The sequence below is a fragment of the Pyrgilauda ruficollis genome, unplaced genomic scaffold, assembly GCF_017590135.1.
Source record: "Pyrgilauda ruficollis isolate IOZ18807 unplaced genomic scaffold, ASM1759013v1 scaffold7, whole genome shotgun sequence".
Classification (NCBI taxonomy): Eukaryota; Metazoa; Chordata; class Aves; order Passeriformes; family Passeridae; genus Pyrgilauda; species Pyrgilauda ruficollis.
In genome coordinates this window covers 4,023,392-4,040,926 of record NW_024528821.1, presented here as the reverse complement: position 1 = coordinate 4,040,926, position 17,535 = coordinate 4,023,392, and the positions used below count along the sequence as shown (strand labels likewise).

Below are 17,535 nucleotides of genomic sequence, written 5' to 3'. Positions count from 1 at the left end.
TGTTTTTCCTTGTGCTGCTCACAGGGCTGAGCTAGGAGGAGCAGAAAGCCCAGGGTGGGCTCAGCTGTGACATCTCACAGAATTCAGGGAATCCTGGAATTGTTTGGGTCGAAGGAGCCTTAAATCTCACCCAGTTCCACCTCCTGGCATCAGCAGGGAGCCTGCTCCTACCCCAGGGTGCTCCAAGCCCTGTCCAGCCTGCACTGCTGGGAATATTTGGGGGATGTTGCTGTGACCTTTGGGGTGGTTGGCCCGTGCACCGTCACACCACAAGGCACACACATGAGTAAACGCCTGTATTTAAGGAAAAACCCTTCCCTCTCTGTTCTCCTTTATTCCCGGGGTGTTCAGCAGCGGCGTGGTGCTCTAAGGATGACAAACCTAAACAGGGATTGTCCGTGTGGGGATCTTCAGCTGAGGGACAGGGACAACCAGGGGTGAGTAAGAGCCATAAGGTCTGAGGGGAAGCAGCGGCAGCCTGAGGGGTTTTGGGTGCAGCTGGAAGGTCAGTTCTGGCAGGGGCCGTGGGGGTTCGGGCGGGAAGCAGCTCTCCATCCCTTGGAATCATGGAATTCTTGGATGGTTTGGCAGAAAGGACCTTAAAGCCCATCTTGTTCCAGCCCCTGCCATGGGTAGGGACACCTTCCTCATCCCAGGTTGCTCCAAGCCCCATCCAGCCTGGACTTGGACACTTCCAGGGATGGGGCAGCCACAGCTCTGCTGGGAAATCCATTCCAGAGCCTCCCCACCCTCACAGGGAAGGATCTGATTTCTCCCAGGCCAGGCAGCCATTCCAGCAGGAAGGGAGCCTGGGGCCTCTCTCCTGTGCAGAGCAGACACTGGAGTGGCCGTGAACCTCCCATCCCTCCTGAGCCTCCTTTTCTCCAGGCTGAGCCCCCCAGCTCCCTCAGCCGCCCCTCCCAGGGTGACTCCAGCCCTTTTCCATCTCCATTCCTTTTCCCTGCTCTCTCCCTCGCAGTGAGAACGAGGAGCTGGAGGAGATCGCCTCAGCTGACCTGAAGTTCATGCTGCTGCCGGCGCTGCTGGGAGCCCTGACGCTGAAGCAGGTGGACCTGAGCAGGAGAAGGGAGCACCTGGAGAGTGCCCGGGAGCACTTCCTGCGCTTCCTGAAGCTCTGCAGGAACTACGGGCTGGGATCTTTCCAGCTGCCCCCCGGCACCTCCAGGGAGGAGGAAACCGGGAGCCCCTCGGCCCCCCAGGACCCCACCCAGCCCAACCTGGTGGCCATGGCCATGAACAGGAAAGCCAAAATTGAAAGGTGGGCTCCGTGCACTGGGAAGGGCTTTGGGAATCACTCTGGGTGGAGCAGGAGCCTGAGGCAGTGCAGGGTTGGACAGGGAAGAGCTTCCCTGGCCATTGGAATAATTTGATCATAAAATGCTCATTTGAAGAGATGCAGCTCGCTGTTTAATGGGTGGGGCTGGGGAGGGACATTTGTGTCTCCAGTTTCTGGTCTCTGAGGAAAAACTGCTCAAAAACTTAAAATTAGCTCTTTAATCTTTCATAATTAATCTTGCAATTAGTTCTTTAATCACTGCTGGCAGTACAAAGACTTCCAGACTGGAAGTTTCCTACCAGTGTGTTCATTAGAGCTTGCAAAAAAGGTTGTTGGTGCCTTTGATGCTTTGGTTGGGATTTTGGCCACTGAGTTGCTCATTGTGGCAGCACTGGCAGGTCCAAACTGGGCTGGACTTGCTGGAATTGTGTAGAAAAGCATAGAAAAATATGATTTATATTCTAATTGGGAAGGGATTCTTTTTTAGAATTACTTCTTTAAGCTCCTTGTCCTCTCATCTCCCAAAGGTTTCTTGGCTCGTATTGTTCATTCTTCAGGTGACAATAACTGAGGGAAGGAGGACACAAGGATTTAGCTTGGAAGTGTTTGATATGAGCAGTTTCCCCTTTAACAGCTAATTCCTGAAAAAGTAAAAATAAATTTACCCTGGAAGTTTATTATATAGGGAGTTCCCTTTAATAACTAACTTCCGAATAAGTCAAAAAGTCCAAAAAGCCAAAATTATATTTAAAAAACAATGCCTGCACACAAAAACCACCTGAGGCAGAAGTTGGAAAAGCATTTTATTCTGTTTGTGTGACATGGAATCAAGCCTAACCAGCCATTCCATTGATTTTCTCAGTCCTGCTTTCTCCAGTAGACTGATGTTCCCAGTCCTGCCTAATTTTACCAGGAAAACTTAAATTTCCAAGGATTCCTCAGTGTTTAGGAGGAGAATAAAATCATTGAGGCCCCTCTGAATTAAATGTCATTTTACAGCTGCTTTTAACAGACAGGAGAGGCTGAAATTCCAACAGGAACCAGCAAAACTTCCATGAAATTTGGTTGATCCTCTTAAAAAGGCTGGTGAAGACCCCAGGGCTGGGCTGTGCTGGAGAAAAATGATTCCATGATGTGATTTTGCTGTGTTTGAGCCAGGTACAAACAGAAGAAGGAGCTGGAGAACAAATTGGCCTCCATGAGCAGCTCCGTGGAGAGCGGGACAGCAGATGAGGATCAGATCCGGGAATTTTACATCCTCCAGATCCAGAAGTGGATCGCCACCAGCCTGGAGGAGATGGAGAGCATCGACCAGGAGCTGGTGATCCTGAAGAGCAGGGATGCAGCCAGGCAGGTGAGAGAGCTCTCCTGGGATCCAGGGCATGAGGGAATGAATCCCAGAGGCATTCAGAGTTTTATTCAGTGACTTCCCAGTTGGAATTGAGCTCGATCACAGCATGAGCTGATGGGCTTTCCTTCATTCTGAATTCTGAGTTTTGGGATGGGCTCTGCTGCCACACTTACCCCACAGTCCCAGCCTGTGGAATGCTGCAGCTTGGAACATCAGAGCTGAACTAGGCTGTGCAAAGACTTTTCTGCAGATCCTTAGTTCTGAAGAGCAGTTGGGTTTGGAAATTAAAATAAGACCCTTGTGGTTTCTGTCAAGCCTCCACTCCTGGTCTGCAGCCTGTCCAGGTGTTATCAGCCCATTTGGAATGACAGAACATTCCCACAGACCTGCAATCCCCGTGCAGAACGTTGTGTCCAGGATTTCTGTGACCTGGGATGTCTGCTGGGAACAGAAATCCTGATGTGCTGGCACAGCCTCCTGGCAGGGCTGGTTTAGGGGGGTCATGTTTTGGCACTGCAGGACTCAGCTCCTCCAAGGTGTCCTGGAGATGCCATGGAATGATGGGCTCAGAATGTTCCACTGGAACAATAAACAATATTTCCTGCTCTGCTCTGAGCTCAGCCCTGGAAGCTCTGATTTGACCCCAGCAGGTGGCACAGAGGCACAGGAAGTGATTCCTGCACAGGCACAGTTGGAATTCCTGATTTAAACCAAATTCAGGCCTGGATTCTCCATCCTGGGGCATTGCTCTGACAGCTGAGGTGTTTCTCCTCTACAAGACCTTTAATAACTTCAGGATGGGAAGCAGAGGGAGAATTCTGATCCTCTCCACTCCCTGGTGACTGTTGTTTGCATCCCCAGGCTCCAGCAGGTCCCCGTGGCCCTTCCCGGCCAGGCAGAACTCCGGTGAAACCCTTCATCCTCACCCGGGATGCTGCTCAGGCCAGGTATGGATTGGGATGATCCAAACACACTTTGGGGCAGTGCTGTCATGTCAAGCCTAAAATACTCCATCAAGTGCAGAAACCCAGGTAGCACCTTCATGTCTGCACTTGAGTTGGTGGCACCCTGAAATCCATGAAGGAATTTTGGCACCTAAAGCACAGAATGGAAGAGAAACCAAAATTCCTGTCATGCTTGGCACATGATTTATGCTGAACTTTCCATGTATCTGCTTCACTTCCCAGTGGTGTCCTGGGGCCACCTTCCCCTATCCCAGGTTGTTCCAAGCCCTGTCCAGCCTGGCCTTGGACACTTCCAGGGATCCAGGGGCAGCCACAGCTTCTCTGGGCACCCTCTGCCAGGACCTCCCCACCCCCACAGGGGAGAATTCCTTCCCAATATCCCATCTAACCCTGCCCTCTGGCAGTGGGAAGCCATTCCCTGTGTCCTGCCACTCCAGGCCCTTTCCATCTTTCCCTCAAGCACAGGAAGGCCACAATTGGGTAACCCCTCAAGCCTGCCTTATGACATCCTTACATCCTTAGCACAGATTGGATCATGGAATAGCCCTGTGCCTCTTGCCTGTGTTCCTGCTCTTTCCAGGGGATTTCATTGCCTGGTTTTGGCTGTTTTCGTCCCTCTCCAGGGTGTTTGGAGCTGGCTATCCCGGGCTGCCCACCATGACTGTGGATGACTGGTACGAGCAGCGCCGGAAGCAGGGAATTGTGTCCACCCCACAGAGGGTTCCAGGTATGGAACAGAGATGGGAACTGGGGGTTTGGGAAGCCTCTTGAGGGGATGGGTGAACCAGGATGTGTGCAGGGTGTGGAACACCCCTGACTATGGAAGAATCTAAGCTTTATTAGGAAAACAACTGGGTTAGACTGTGCTTGGTGTGTCCAAGGCCAGGTTGGACAGGGCTTGGAACAATCTGGGATTGTGGAGGGTGTTGCTGGTGGCACTGGATGGGCTCTAAGATCCCTTCCAACCCAGCCCATTCCAAGGTTCTCCCTCCTGCTGTCTGGCAAGCCCAGCTCCCAGCAGGGCTTTGGAGAACCTGGATCTCCTCCTGTCCTTCTCCTCCAGCAGGTGCAAGTGATGAGGAGGTGCAGAAGCAGCAGCAGGAGACAGAGGAAGAGGAGGATGATGAGGAAGCTCTTCGGAAAGCTCGTGACTGGGATGACTGGAAGGACACACACCCCCGGGGCTACGGCAACAGGCACAACATGGGCTGATGCTCTGGCTGCCAGCAGGGCCTGGAGATCCTGGGAGAACAACCTGGAGAGGGAGAAGGGAATACAGTGTACATAGGTGGAGCATCCGGGAATTCCCTGGATGGACAGGGCACAGGATGGCAGGAGGACAGTGACCCCCTTGCTTTGGTGAGCATTCCATGTCAGACTGGGGGCACTGGTCATGCTGGGGGGTGCCCCAGAGCTCTGAGGGGCAGCTCCATGAGGGTCAGGCTCCCTCTGCCCTCCCAGGCGGAGGCAGCCTCCAAGGGGAGCTCCATGGATTTGGAAACTGCTCTTTGTATTGTGGGTGGATATATTTATTTTTTTTTCCTCTTTATTTTAAGCAAAATAAACTCTCTTCGTGCTGTCTGGTTCTTGCCATGAAATTCTCTTGCTCTTCATCCCGAGCTTTTCCAGGGGGTGAGCCCCAGATGCTCTCATGGAGCCCACAAGGGACAGAACTGGGACAAACGGTGCCATATTCCAAGACAAAGTAGTGTGTCTTGAAACCCACTAGTAAAATCCCTGAAAAGGGGAAATCTGAATCCCTCAGGCACCATTCCTGAATGAGGGAGAAGAGGACTGAGCTGGCACAGAGCAGGTGTGTGTAGGAAGGTGAGGAATCACAGCTGGAAGCTCTGGAGGTGCCCAGTATGGGCTGGTAGCTGTGGATGGACTTGTTCCAAACCTGGTGAAATACTGGGATGGAAAAGCAAAGCACGGCTGGCACTTTGTGTCACCTGGAGCAGTGTCACCTCCATGGTGCTTTCTTACCCTGGGAGAGTGGGATTCTGTAGAAATTTGGTGGTTTTCCACCTTCCTGAAGGTGGATTTGGGCACAGCTGGAGTTGAGGTGTTTTCCATGCAGCAATCCCTGTCCTCGGAACTGATCCACACCCAGGAAGCCTGCAGGGACTGTGGTCCTTCCTCCCAGGTACTGAGTCCCTACAATTCACAGCAGGGATTTGTGGGTTCCAGATCTCCCAGGAAACATTTATTACATCCCCACCATGATCCTATGGGTGTGTTCATCCCTCTCCTACACTGATGTTAGCCAGCACTTCCTAGGAACACCTCTGGACAGCTGGATCCTGAGGAGTAGCTTCAGGGATTTATTCCCTGTGGGTTCTCCCAGTTCCTTGGCCTGTTGGCCTGAAGCCCCACCTCAGTGCTGACTCCCTGCTGCTCCTATTCCCAATTCTTGTCATTTTTCCCCTCAAATCTTTCCAAGCAGTGCTCCAGGCTCCCTGGGCAGGAGGCAGAGTGCCCATCCCAGGGCTGGGAGCAGCAGGAATGGTCTGGTGGCTGTGGAGCTTCAGGGTGATATTTTTGGGTGGCTCTGGGACTGTCACATGGCAGTGTTTGTGACATTCCCCCAGCATGGACGGTACCATTCCCAGGGGGATGCAGCATTCCCAGAGGAATTCAGCACCTGCCAGCACCGGCAGCCGGGACTTTCCAAGGAACAGCAACCTCCCAGCACAGCCACAGTGCCTCACCCTCTGTATGACCCTTCCAGGGACCACCAGTTGCTCTCCATGCTGCTAATCCCAGCTGGAGCAGGTCCCCTCCCCTCAGCAGGGCCGGAGTCCCTCTGGTCACCTGGTTAAAGGCTCTGGACACACAACCCGGCGCCCTCTGATTGCCAAACTCACCTTTCCACCCACAGCACCACAGAGCTCCTGCCACCATGAAAACCATCATAGCAGCCTGCTCCCAAAATCTCAGTGGTAAGAGATTCCCAAAAAGGGTTGGGATGGTTCCTGGCTCTCCAGCAATGCGAGGAGCTGGTGGTTGTCTCCCGTGTCTGCTTGCTTGGGAGTGCTGAGGAGAAAAGGGGTGTTGGGAGCAATTATAGAATAACTCCACAGGAAAACGTGCTGTTGCTCCACAGGGATGAAATTTTGGATGGCTTTGGGAATGTTACACATAAGATCCTCCTGCAAATTCCAAATGTTGGGTTTGCAAAGGTTCCTGTTGCTGTGGATGGGGCTGGCAGCAGAGCCCTGGAGGGTTCTCTGTGTCTGTGGTGTGGACATTCATGGGGTTTTTGGAATAGGAGCTAGGAAAATTAAAAAGCAACTGTTTGGTGGGCACAAGTTTGCTGAGAAGAGCTCTGTGTCTTCGCTGGGGAAAAGACACTGGGTTCTGCAGGTGGCTGGGATTTTGGAGATGTGTGGTGGGTAGAAGGGGTCACCCAGAGCCCAGTGTGCTGCATGCGAGAAAAAGACAAAAATTTCCCACTGGAAAAATCTCCTATGTCCCAGAGATGGCTCCAGTGTTTAATTTATTTCACTTGTCCCATTCCTGGTTTGGATTGAGTTGGGAAGAGCTGAACCTCCGCCAGCTTCCTGAGCCAGGGGTTGGTGTTCTCCTCTGATCCAGGGGTCCCTGGCTTGGGCAGCCACAGGGACAGGGCTGCTCCTGTGTCCCCCTGATTGTCTCTCTGGCCAGCAAGCAGATTTGGGATTGTTTTCCCAAGAATACAAGGCTTTTGTGATGCTGGGGTGGCTCTCTGGGGTGGTCTCAACATGGGGACCTTTGGCCAGGAGCACTGTGCTGGCAGGCCCGGCTCCTCCAGCCCGTTTTAGGGAGCAGGGATGAGGCAAGGATGGGGCCAGGCTTGGAGTTTGGATCCTGGCTCCCAGCCCGGGGAGGTTAATGGTTCACCAAGATCGGCTGGAGGGAAGGGGTGGCAGGGGGAGTGGAGTGGCTGTGCTGCCAGCGGCGTGTCCCTGTGGGGACAGACTGGGACAGCCACCTCCAGCCACCCTGGCTTGGCCTTGCTGCTGGCCTTGGCACTTGCTGGGGGTGGTGCCTCCCTGCTGCGCCAGCTGAGAAATCCCCAAATCCCCCGTGAGTCTGACCACACCAAGGAGGGCACAGAATGGTCCTGGCCCTTGGGAACGGGCATGGAGCAGGATGTGCCACTGCTTTCGGCCCTGCTGGTGCACGGAGCTTTTGGGCTTGGGGTGCCCAGTGCTCCCCGCTCTGGGGACAGCCCTGATTGCCCAGGGCTACCTCCTGGCATGGTCCAGAGCTTCCTGGAGATGAGCCTCCTCCATTCCACCCGCCACATCCCATCCCTCCTCCCCCAGCTGCTCCTCCTTCCCATCCCACCTCCCGCTGGTGCCCCTGGGTGCCCCCCGGCAGCCCGGTGACACCGCCCGCCTACGAGCCGTGCTGTTTTGGGCGGGGGTCGTGCCCCCCTCTCCACAGGCAGCCGGGCCAGCATCCAGACTGCCCTGAGGACGCTGCTGGCCGTGCCCTGGCCCTCGAAACGCGACATCGGCTCTGCACTCCAACTGCTGGCCGTGCTGCAGTGGGTGCTCAGCTTCCTGCTGCTGGGTGAGTGAGTAGGGGGCTGCGGGGGGTCCCGGGGGGCCACACAGCCGCTCACCCCCTGCCCGGCTCCCGCAGGAATCGTCAGCCTCCTGCTCCTCATCTACCTGCTCTTCACCAGCCTCTGGCTCATCCCCGTGCTCTACCTGGCCTGGATCATCTTCGACTGGGACACGCCGGAGAAAGGTGTGGTGGCTGTGTCCCTGCTCTTCCAGCTTTGCAGCAGGATGGGGGTGGGGTCCCCCTTTCTCCAGGGACTTCCCAGAATTTGGGGAGCACCACATCCCCCCTGCTCCTTCCCTCCTGTCCCCCATCATCAGCACCACGGTGGGAAGAGGGATGCAGCGGGTCCGCGGGGAGCATTTCCCTTGGATCCTGCTGCCCGCTGGGCTGGGCTGGACTGAGCTGGGCTGGGCATCATCTCCTGGGGCCCCTCCCGGCTTTGCAGGTGGCAGGAGGCTGTCGTGCCTGCGGCGATGGACCGTGTGGAAGCACTTTCGGGATTATTTCCCGGTGAAGGTACGGCCCCGGGACGGGCTGGGACCACCCAAAAGGAGGTGCCACCGTCACGTTCCCGTGACTCCTTTTGTCCCCGCAGCTGGTGAAGACCCACGACCTGTCCCCCAGCCACAACTACATCATCGGCTCGCACCCCCACGGCATCCTCTGCGTCGGCGCCTTCTGCAACTTCATCACTGGCTCCACGGGCTTTGAGGAGCTCTTCCCGGGCATCCGCTCCTTCCTCACCACGCTGGCCGGAAATTTCCGCCTGCCTGTGTTTCGGGAGTACCTGATGAGTGGGGGTGAGCGGTGCCTGCCCGGCCCAGCTCCTGATCCCTCCTGAAGCACGGGAGGGATGGTGCTCCCGGGAGGAGGCAGGGCAGGGACGCTGCTCTGCTCGCGTTGTGCCTGAGCGACAGCTTCACCTCGCAGCTTGCCCACACCTCACCCACACCCTGCCTGAGCTGCACCTTCACCTTGCTCGCACCCTGCCCGCACTTTGCCTACACCCTGTCGGGGCCGCTCCTCCGCCTTGCCCGCTCCTTGTCTACACCCGGCGTGTACCCTCCGCCCTCGCTGTCCCCACGCTGCCCTCACCGCTCCCTGCCCGCAGCAGAGGGAGCCCTTGCCCTGTCCTTGCCCTGGTCCCGCCAGGTGCCGTCGCTCGGGGGGACCCTCGGCGGTCCCTGTCGGGTGGCCGGGCACTGCAGTGCGACAGCCCCGGTGCTCCGTCCCGCCGCAGGGCTGTTCCCGGTGACCCGCCGCGCCATCGGGTACCTGCTGTCGCAGAAAGGCACCGGCAACGCGGTGGCCATCGTCATCGGCGGCGCGGCCGAGTCGCTGTCCTGCCGGCCCGGCGTCACCACGCTCATCCTCAAGAACCGCAAGGGCTTCGTCCGCATGGCCCTGCGCCACGGGTGGGTCACGGCTGGGTCACCAGCGCTGCCACCCCCGAGGGTCCCGGCGGTGCCCAGCGCCCCGTCACCACCCACCGTGTCCCCTCCTCAGGGCCTTCCTCGTCCCCTCTTTCTCCTTTGGGGAGAACGACCTCTTCCGCCAGGTGGTCTTTGAGGAGGGCTCCTGGATGAGGAGCATCCAGCGGCGCTTCCAGAAGATGATCGGCTTCGCTCCCTGCCTCTTCTACGGCCGCGGCCTCACCTCCAGCCGGTCCCGCGGCTTCCTGCCCTACGCCAGACCCATCACCACCGTGGGTGAGCGCTGGGGCTGGGGGTGAGGGGACACTCCGCAGCGGGTGGTGCTGGAAGGCACCTCCTGGGTTGTGTCCCCACCGAGCCGAGCATGCGGCCACCAGGCTGACCCTGTCCCCTGCCGGCAGTGGGGGAGCCGCTGGCGGTGCCCAAGGTGGAGAACCCGAGCAGGGAGTTGGTGGATCGGTACCACGAGCTCTACATCCGTGCCCTGCTCAAGCTCTTCAACGAGAACAAGACCAAGTACGGGCTGTCCGAGTCAGACGAGCTGCACATCCTCTGAGTGCCGCCAGCACCGGCCCCCTCCTGGCTCATGAGGGCTCTTGCAGGGGGAGTTTCAGCGAGCCTGGCATGGGGGACATGCAGGGGACAGTCCCTACTCTGGCCTTCTGCTCCTCCAAACTGAGGGGGAGGTGGGAGGAAAGGGGGAAGCGAGGGGAGGATTGGGAAAGGCTCCCCCTTGCAAGGGGTTTGGGGGGCTGTGGGTGACACAGCTGTTCCCTGCAAGGGGCTGGTGTGGGGCTGGGGCCAGCCATGGGCACGGTCCCCCTGGAATAACCAGGTCACCACAAGCTGAGGGAGGGGTGTCATGGGAGGACAGATTGACATGGGGTTTGTGGGGTGGCATCCTGATGACCAGAGGGGCCAGCCTGGGGCACAGCCTATGCTGGGGTGGGAGGGTCACTCTCCTGGACTTGGGGACCTGTGGATGTGGCCTGAACCAGGACCATGTGGCCCCAGATGAGCCTTTCCTGCCATCTCCATACCCAATACAGATTTTGAACCTCCCAGTGCCTGTCTGTGTGTGTTCCAGAGGTTGGGATTGGCAGCACGGTGGCAGTACCCCTGCACTGCCCTTCTGGATACCCTTGCCACGCAGCGTATCCCCCTCCCTAGCAGTCCCACCTCCAGCTGGAGCAGTGTTTGGCAGGGCCCTTGCACCACTCAGGTGCAGCCAAGCAGCTCCCAGGTGCACCTGAGCCACGTTGGATATAATGGGAGGTGAGGGGCGGCTCTTACTGGTTTAACTGGGCTCGGGAGGGATGTCTCCTGCTCTCTGCTCTTGGCTCAGTAGTGAGTGAGGTTCTCTCTGGGTGGGACAGGGATGTGGGGCTGGGATGGGCCATCCCTGGAGCCATCTCCTTCCACTGGGCAGTTCTTGTGGGACGTGGCTCTGTGTGTGACTGGTGTGGTGGCTGGGTGTGACACCCCAGTGACACTCTGTGCACCCCTTTCTTAGGCATGTGCTGGAAGGACTTGCAGGGACTGATGGGGACAAGGACTTGCAGGGACTCCTGGGATTCTTGGAATGGGGACAGCCCTGTCCCTGTCCCATTCCTGCCAGGCTGGCGTGGGAGAGTCAACAGCACTGATACCAATCTCAGCGCGCTGCTCTGCGCAGGCACTTGGTCAAACAAAAGGGCTGGGTAAACATTTGAGGAGCAAACACCCATAAAGGGAAATTCCCAAGAACCTTCCTGTCACCACGGGAGCTCTGGCTCATCCCTCCAGACCTGCCCCAGTGGATTTTCTCTGGGGTGAAGATGATTGTCTTGTCCCTCTTCCTTATGCTGCAGGGAGAAACAGGCCTGAGCATAGAGAGGGGAAGGGGCTTTATTGGGGGGCAATATATGGGCAGCAAGTGGCCCAGGCCATGTCCCTCCCCCTCTGCCAAGGCCAGCAGTGTGACAGGGACATCTCTGAGAACCCGCCCAGTGTGGGCTCTGTCCCCAGGTTCAGTCTGGTCCCTGCATGTCACCACTGAGTCACCTGGAAGAGCTGTGCCTGCCCAGGGAAGCACCAGTGTCCTTTCTCTTTAGTGACTTGTGTCCTTTCTCTTTAGTGACTTGTCAGCCCCACTTGTCCCCAGGAGTACCAGGGATGGAACACCAGCCTGCTGCCCCAAAACAGCCTCCTCAGTGTCCTTCCCATTCCCATGAGTGCCCGGCGGCTCTCCTGCCCTGACCAGCACCAGCAGCCTCTTCCCATGGTCTCAGAGGGCAGGGCTGGGACCAAACTGGGGCCTCCAGCCCTCAGCCCTGCAGGGCTGGGCAGGGACAGCTCAGGTTTGGGGATTTGGGAATGCCCACATGGAGGGGCTGCAGCTCCTGGAGCCCAGGGCTGAGGCTGTGGAACCCCCTCAGCACCCGCCTCCGCTGCGTGCGGCCCCGGCCCCGCTGGTGACACTGGCGATGTGGCTGTCAGCCGTGATGCTGTCTGCGAAGGGTGACACCAGGGCCAGGTCCAGCGTGGGCATGGGCCGGAGGCGCTGGGCGGCCCCGCGGCGCAGCCGGCCCCGGTACTTGTCCCCAGCCATGAAGTACAGGATGGGGTCGAGGCAGCTGTTGATGCTGGCCAGCGGCCGCGTGATCTTGTAGCTGAAGTTGATGATGTTGAGGGTCCGGCAGTCGGCCTGGAAATAGCGGGAGGTGTAGTAGAGGGTGCGGGTGATGTGGAAGGGCACGAAGCAGATGGCGAAGACGGCGAGCACCACGATGATCATTCTGATGGAGCGCCTCTTGTAGGAGGGCATGCGGAGGCTGGGGCTGGAGAAGCTGGACTTGCAGAGCCGCTTGGCCATCAGGCAGTAGCACAGGACGATGACCAGGAAGGGCACCCCGAAGAGCAGGGCCATGATGGAGGAGCTGTAGTGCACGTAGTGGTCGAACTCCTCGGGCTTGGTGGTGTCGTGGCACAGGGTGGTGTTGCCCTTGGAGCTGGTGGTGACGAAGATGAGGTTGGGGATGAGGCAGATGATGACCACGAGCCAGGCGGCCACGCAGATGATGCGGGCGTGCTTGGTCTTCACCCACTTGAGGGAGCGGATGGGGTGGCAGATGCCCATGTAGCGGTGCACGCTGATGCAGGTGAGGAAGAGGATGCTGCTGTAGAGGTTGGCGTAGAAGAGGAACCGCACGATCTTGCACAGCCCTGTGCCGAAGGGCCAATTGTTGCGGTCAGCGTAATAATAGACCAGGGTGGGCAGGGACAGGACGTAGAGCGTGTCCGAGAGGGCCAGGTTCACCATGTAGGTGGTGGTGGCATTCCAGGGCCTCATCCTGGAGATGAACATCCACAGGGCCCAGGAGTTGAGGGGCAGCCCCACCACGAAGACGATGCTGTAGGAGATGGGCAGCAGGATGAACTTGAACTCTTCGTTGAAGACACACTTAGCCTCGGGTGCTGCTGTGGTGTTCCCTCCTGGCCAGGGAGCCGGCGTCGGTGTCCACAGGGAAACTGGGAACATCCTCACCGGAGTGGCCATGGTGTGCCAGCCAGACCTAGGGAGCAGTTCATAAAAGCACACTAGTCACTGATCCCGACCATTGTCAGGCACAAAGCGTGGAAAGGAGCCAAAGCTGCCAGATTTTCTCCCCCTCCAGGAGCTCCGGCCACTTTGATGGTTCTCTGGTTTTTCTCAACTCGCGCGTGGGGGGCGGGGGGAGCGGGCTCGGCAAATCCTCCCCTCCGCAGCCCCTGCGCTGACACCCATGAATCACCCTTTAATCACCCCTTTGAGCCGGCGCAGGGACGGCCGCGCTGTGCGGAGCCGGGAGCGAGCCGGGGACAGAGCCCCGCGCAGGGGACAGAGCCCCGCGCCGGGGACAGAGCCCTCGCAGGGGACAGAGCCCTCGCAGGGGACAGAGCCCTCGCAGGGGACAGAGCCCCGCGCCGGGGACAGAGCTCTGGCCGGGGACAGAGCCCTGGCCGGGGACAGAGCCCCGCGCCGGCCCCGCCGGGCACAGCCCCACGGCCGCCGAACAATGAGACCCTGATGAGCACCAGCAGCCCCCGGCCGGGGCCGGCGCAGCCTCTTGGAAGCTGCCTCAGCCTAATTGGCACCATCCTGACAATGCCGCTGCTCCCGGAGGGCTCCTTGGGAGAAGAAAGGCGGGAAGAGAAAAAAGGCTTGTCTGGGGGAATGCTGTGGCCCAGAGAAATCCTGGGGGGGCTGTTAAAGGAGCCTTTGGGAGAGAGTGTCCCTGGAGAGAGAAGCAGCCGCTGGCTGCCGGGTGTTGTCCGTAGGGAAGGATGAGCTGAGCCCTGTGGAGAGGAGCTGCTGGAGCCGAGTCCCAGCTCAAGGCAGAGCAAGCTCACAAGGCAGGCAGGACCCTCCTGGCTGTGCTGGGATCAAAGGCTGGGATCTGTGAGCTCCTGGGAAGTCGGGATGAGAATAAGCTGTCAAGGTTCAGAACTCTCTTCTCGAGGGAAAAGGAAGGACACCACTGTGGTGTCCAGCAAAGGATCAATGAGGGCTGCCTGGGCCTTGACCCCTCCACGCCCTCCACCATTCCTGGTGAAATGATTCCTCCAACGCAGGATGGGTTCTTGGATGAGTAACCCGGGAGCAGGAGCTGCTGTGCTGCTGGCAGAGATCAGGGTGTAGCCAAAACCATGTTTGATGGAGGGAATGCAGGAGCATCTCCAATTCCTTTTGTCTAGAGCTCATCTGGGGGATGAGGGGCACCAGGACAGGGGAGGACTCAGAGCTCAGGGATGCACTTTAGCTGGAGCTGGTGCTGCAAGGTGGAAGGACACAACTTCTCAGATTCCTTCATCCCTTGGTTCCCTCATCATCCCCCTCCTGTTTCCCTTTGCCCTGAGGATGTGCAGCCTTCTCCCAGCAGGAATACCTTTGAGGTGTCTCTGTGGGATCATCCCTGCCACGCCCTGCCTGGAGAGATACCTGGGGTTGACAGAGATGCTCATAAATGACTCAGCAGGCAGATGGGACAGCGGGGGCCCCTCCAGCCCTGCTCCCGGGGCTCTGTTTGAGTTGCGGGCTGAGCTCCGGGCCCACATCCAACACCCTGTGGCTCCTGGCCCGCCACAGCTCCCGCCTTTATTGCAGGGATGAGTTCAGAGAGCAACAGGCAGGTCCTGATCAAACATTAACAGTGGGGAGAACTTGGTTTGTTTTCTCAGAACCAGGAGGGAAAACAGGTGGTAGGAAAACCTGAGCTTGCAAACGAGGTGTCAGTGGTGTCCTGGCCTGGCAGCCACATGTCCCCAAGCTGCTGGGGACATGAGGGACCAGGAGATTTTGTGTCCTCTTCAACCTCTGAGTGCAAGGGAACTCAAAGCCTTGAGCCTGACCAGAGCAGAGCCGCTGCAGGATCAGTGTCCATGACACAGGTCACCAACCAATTAAGATATGAACAAGACAGTACATAAAAGTTAATGATCAAGTATAAAAAATGCATGAGGAAAAATCCTGAGCAGCTGTGGACCGCACAGAGGAGAGCACAGGCACCCGTCTCTGGCAGCTGACGCAGCCTGAGCACAGTCAGGAGTGGGATTTAACCATTCCCAAGCACATTCCTTTGAGGATAACCACCAAACTATAGACATGCAGAAGAAGATGACATTTGGGAAGTTATATTTTAACAGGTTTCTTGCTTCCCCATCTTAGTCACGACCAAAATCAGTGATTGAAATTACTGGATCACATCAGTCTAGCCTGAGGACACATCACCACTAGCTCCATTCCTATTTCTTGCTGACATTCCTAGCAAAACTATCCTTGGCTGTGGGCTTTGAGGAGAGATTGAGGTGTGAGCCAAGGGTTGGGACTGATTATTGGAGCAGGAGATGGAAGGCACTGCAGGGGAAGGATGTGGAGCAGGAGATGGAAGGTGCTGCAGGGAAAGGACTTGGAGCAGGGAGATGGAAGGTGCTGCAGGGAGATGGAAGGTGTTGCAGGAAGAGGTGATGCTCTTGCTCTGCCCATTTTGTGGATGTACAAGGAACGCTGCAGAACCCCTTGTCCATGGCAGGGACATCCCCCAGGGATGGTGTCTTTGGAGTGGTCCCTGGTTTTCCCCAGGAAGCAGCAAGGGGGGTCCTGGAGAAGGCAGCAGTAGCCATGGGCCAGTGGGAAGGGGCAGGGGCCAGCCATGTGGCACATGTTGAGGGCACATGATGCCCTTGGCCACAGGGCTGGCAGCTTTTCCCTGGCTCCTAGTCCTGCAGAGCTTCCCAGCCAGAACTGTCCTTTGGCCCCGCTGGCAGCACCAGTCCTGGTGGGATCTGAGGTTTCCCCCAGTCCTGGGGATTCAGGGAGGTGCTGGAAAGGCTCCAGTGAAATGGAGGAGTGGGAAACACCATAACAGAGTCTGCCCTGGAGCCAAAGTCCTGCTGGTGGGACAGGATGGACATCGTGGTGCTGGGGACCATGGAGCAGCAGGCAGGAGCTCGGAGAGGGGAGATGAGAGCAGATTTTGGAGCAGCTGCCAAGGGATGGGTGAGCCTGGGACCGGCTGCTGCTGGAGCATGGGAAAAGCAGGGCTTTTCTCCTCGCCTAAGCCCTTGGAAATTGCAAAACAAGGAGAAATTATGCAAAACATCCTGCAGAAGGACCCTTGTCCCTAATCGCCACGTGGCTGGTGCAGCCAAAGCCCCGGCACAAGGGGATGTGGCCCAATTCCAATCCTTCCCTTGGCCTGGAAGAGCAGCCAAGGCACGCTCTGCCGGGACACCTCCCCGGGGACACCAGCAGGGTCGGGCGTTTCCCTCGCTGTCCACCCCATCCCCTGCCCCGAGGTGACCCTGGGCAGGGTGGGGGTGAGGGTTCTCTTCCACCCTTGCTGGGCTGGCCCTGTCCCCACCTCCCTGGGAGTGAGCAGGGGCCCCTGGTGTCGGGCTGAGCCACAGCAGCACCAGGGCACCTTCAACTCATGATGAGACAGATTTGGGGGATGGAGAGGAGGATGAAGGAGAGGAGGGGGACACACTGGGAAGGATGAAGGCCCTCAGTGACAGAGGAAGGAGGTGGCATGTTAGAGAGGAGGAGATACAGAGGGATTTGGGGGTGGTGGAGGGCTGGTGAGAACTGGCTGACCCCCACCCTGCACCCAGGCACCCTGCAGGTGCCACCTCTGTCCCCGGAGCCCAGCTGGGACCGCGTGACCATGGCAGGGCTGTCCCTCCCGGCTGTCACCAAACAGGGCTGTCCCGGCTCACCTGCAGACCTGGGCGGCTCTCAGGAGTGGGGCCCCCACGGGGAGAGCCTGTTCCCCACGCGGGACGGGGCCATGCCGGACATGCAGAGGCTGCCCTGGCCGTGCCCTGCCGTGCCGAGCGTGCCCGCTCCTGCTTCCCGCGGCCGGGAGCAAAGTGCCCAGGGAAGGCAGGGCTGGAGGCGGGCAGAGGCGGAGGCAGGAGCTGCCGCAGGGCTCAGCCCCACTGCGCTCTCATCCCTCTGTTGCCCTCGCAGGCTTTGGGACACCTGCGAGGGGCATGGTGGCCTCTCCCATGCGGTCACAGCCCTTTCCTCAGGAAAAGGAAAGGCTCCTCAACCACGAGGGCATATCCCCTCATCCATGGGCACCGTGTCCCCCCGCCCATGGCGACCACATCCCTCCACCCATGGGGACCGTGGTCACTCGACCACAAGGTCCATAGTCCCTCACCCATGGGCTGTGTCCCTCCGCCCATGGCGACCACGGCCCCTCTCTCATGGACACCACAGTCCCTCAGCCACGAGGGTCACAGCCCCCATCCCTGGGGCCCGTGGCCCCCCGCCCGCCCCAGGACAGCCCTCCTGTCCCGCTGTCCCCCGGGGTCCCGCGGCGCTGTTCCGCTGGCCCCCAGCCCTGCGGGGCGATCCTGAGGACAAAGGTGGCCACTGCCACCTTGAGGCCAGCCCGGGCATCGAGT

At 58.4% G+C, this 17,535-nt stretch overlaps 3 protein-coding genes across 3 annotated transcripts; 2 read left to right on the top strand and 1 right to left on the bottom strand.

Annotated features, from left to right (window-relative positions):
* The first annotated feature begins 372 nt into the window (after positions 1-372).
* Positions 373-5,192, top strand: IGBP1 (immunoglobulin binding protein 1). Its single transcript, XM_041485323.1, has 6 exons — positions 373-437; positions 980-1,279; positions 2,456-2,651; positions 3,510-3,595; positions 4,237-4,340; positions 4,680-5,192. Exons 1-6 carry the CDS (start codon positions 373-375, stop codon positions 4,823-4,825), a joined length of 897 nt encoding a protein of 298 aa, XP_041341257.1. The 3' UTR covers positions 4,826-5,192.
* Positions 5,193-6,286: 1,094 nt separating this feature from the next.
* LOC121363220 (diacylglycerol O-acyltransferase 2-like) lies at positions 6,287-10,667 on the top strand. The gene is made up of 8 exons (XM_041485365.1): positions 6,287-6,555; positions 8,045-8,173; positions 8,246-8,353; positions 8,616-8,686; positions 8,766-8,970; positions 9,411-9,585; positions 9,677-9,879; positions 10,005-10,667. The coding sequence occupies exons 1-8, from the start codon at positions 6,516-6,518 to the stop codon at positions 10,157-10,159; spliced, it is 1,086 nt and encodes a 361-aa protein (XP_041341299.1). The 5' UTR covers positions 6,287-6,515; the 3' UTR covers positions 10,160-10,667.
* A 1,349-nt stretch (positions 10,668-12,016) lies between these two features.
* P2RY4 (pyrimidinergic receptor P2Y4) lies at positions 12,017-13,361 on the bottom strand. Its single transcript, XM_041485364.1, has one exon. The coding sequence runs from the start codon at positions 13,139-13,141 to the stop codon at positions 12,017-12,019; it is 1,125 nt and encodes a 374-aa protein (XP_041341298.1). The 5' UTR covers positions 13,142-13,361.
* Positions 13,362-17,535: the final 4,174 nt, after the last annotated feature.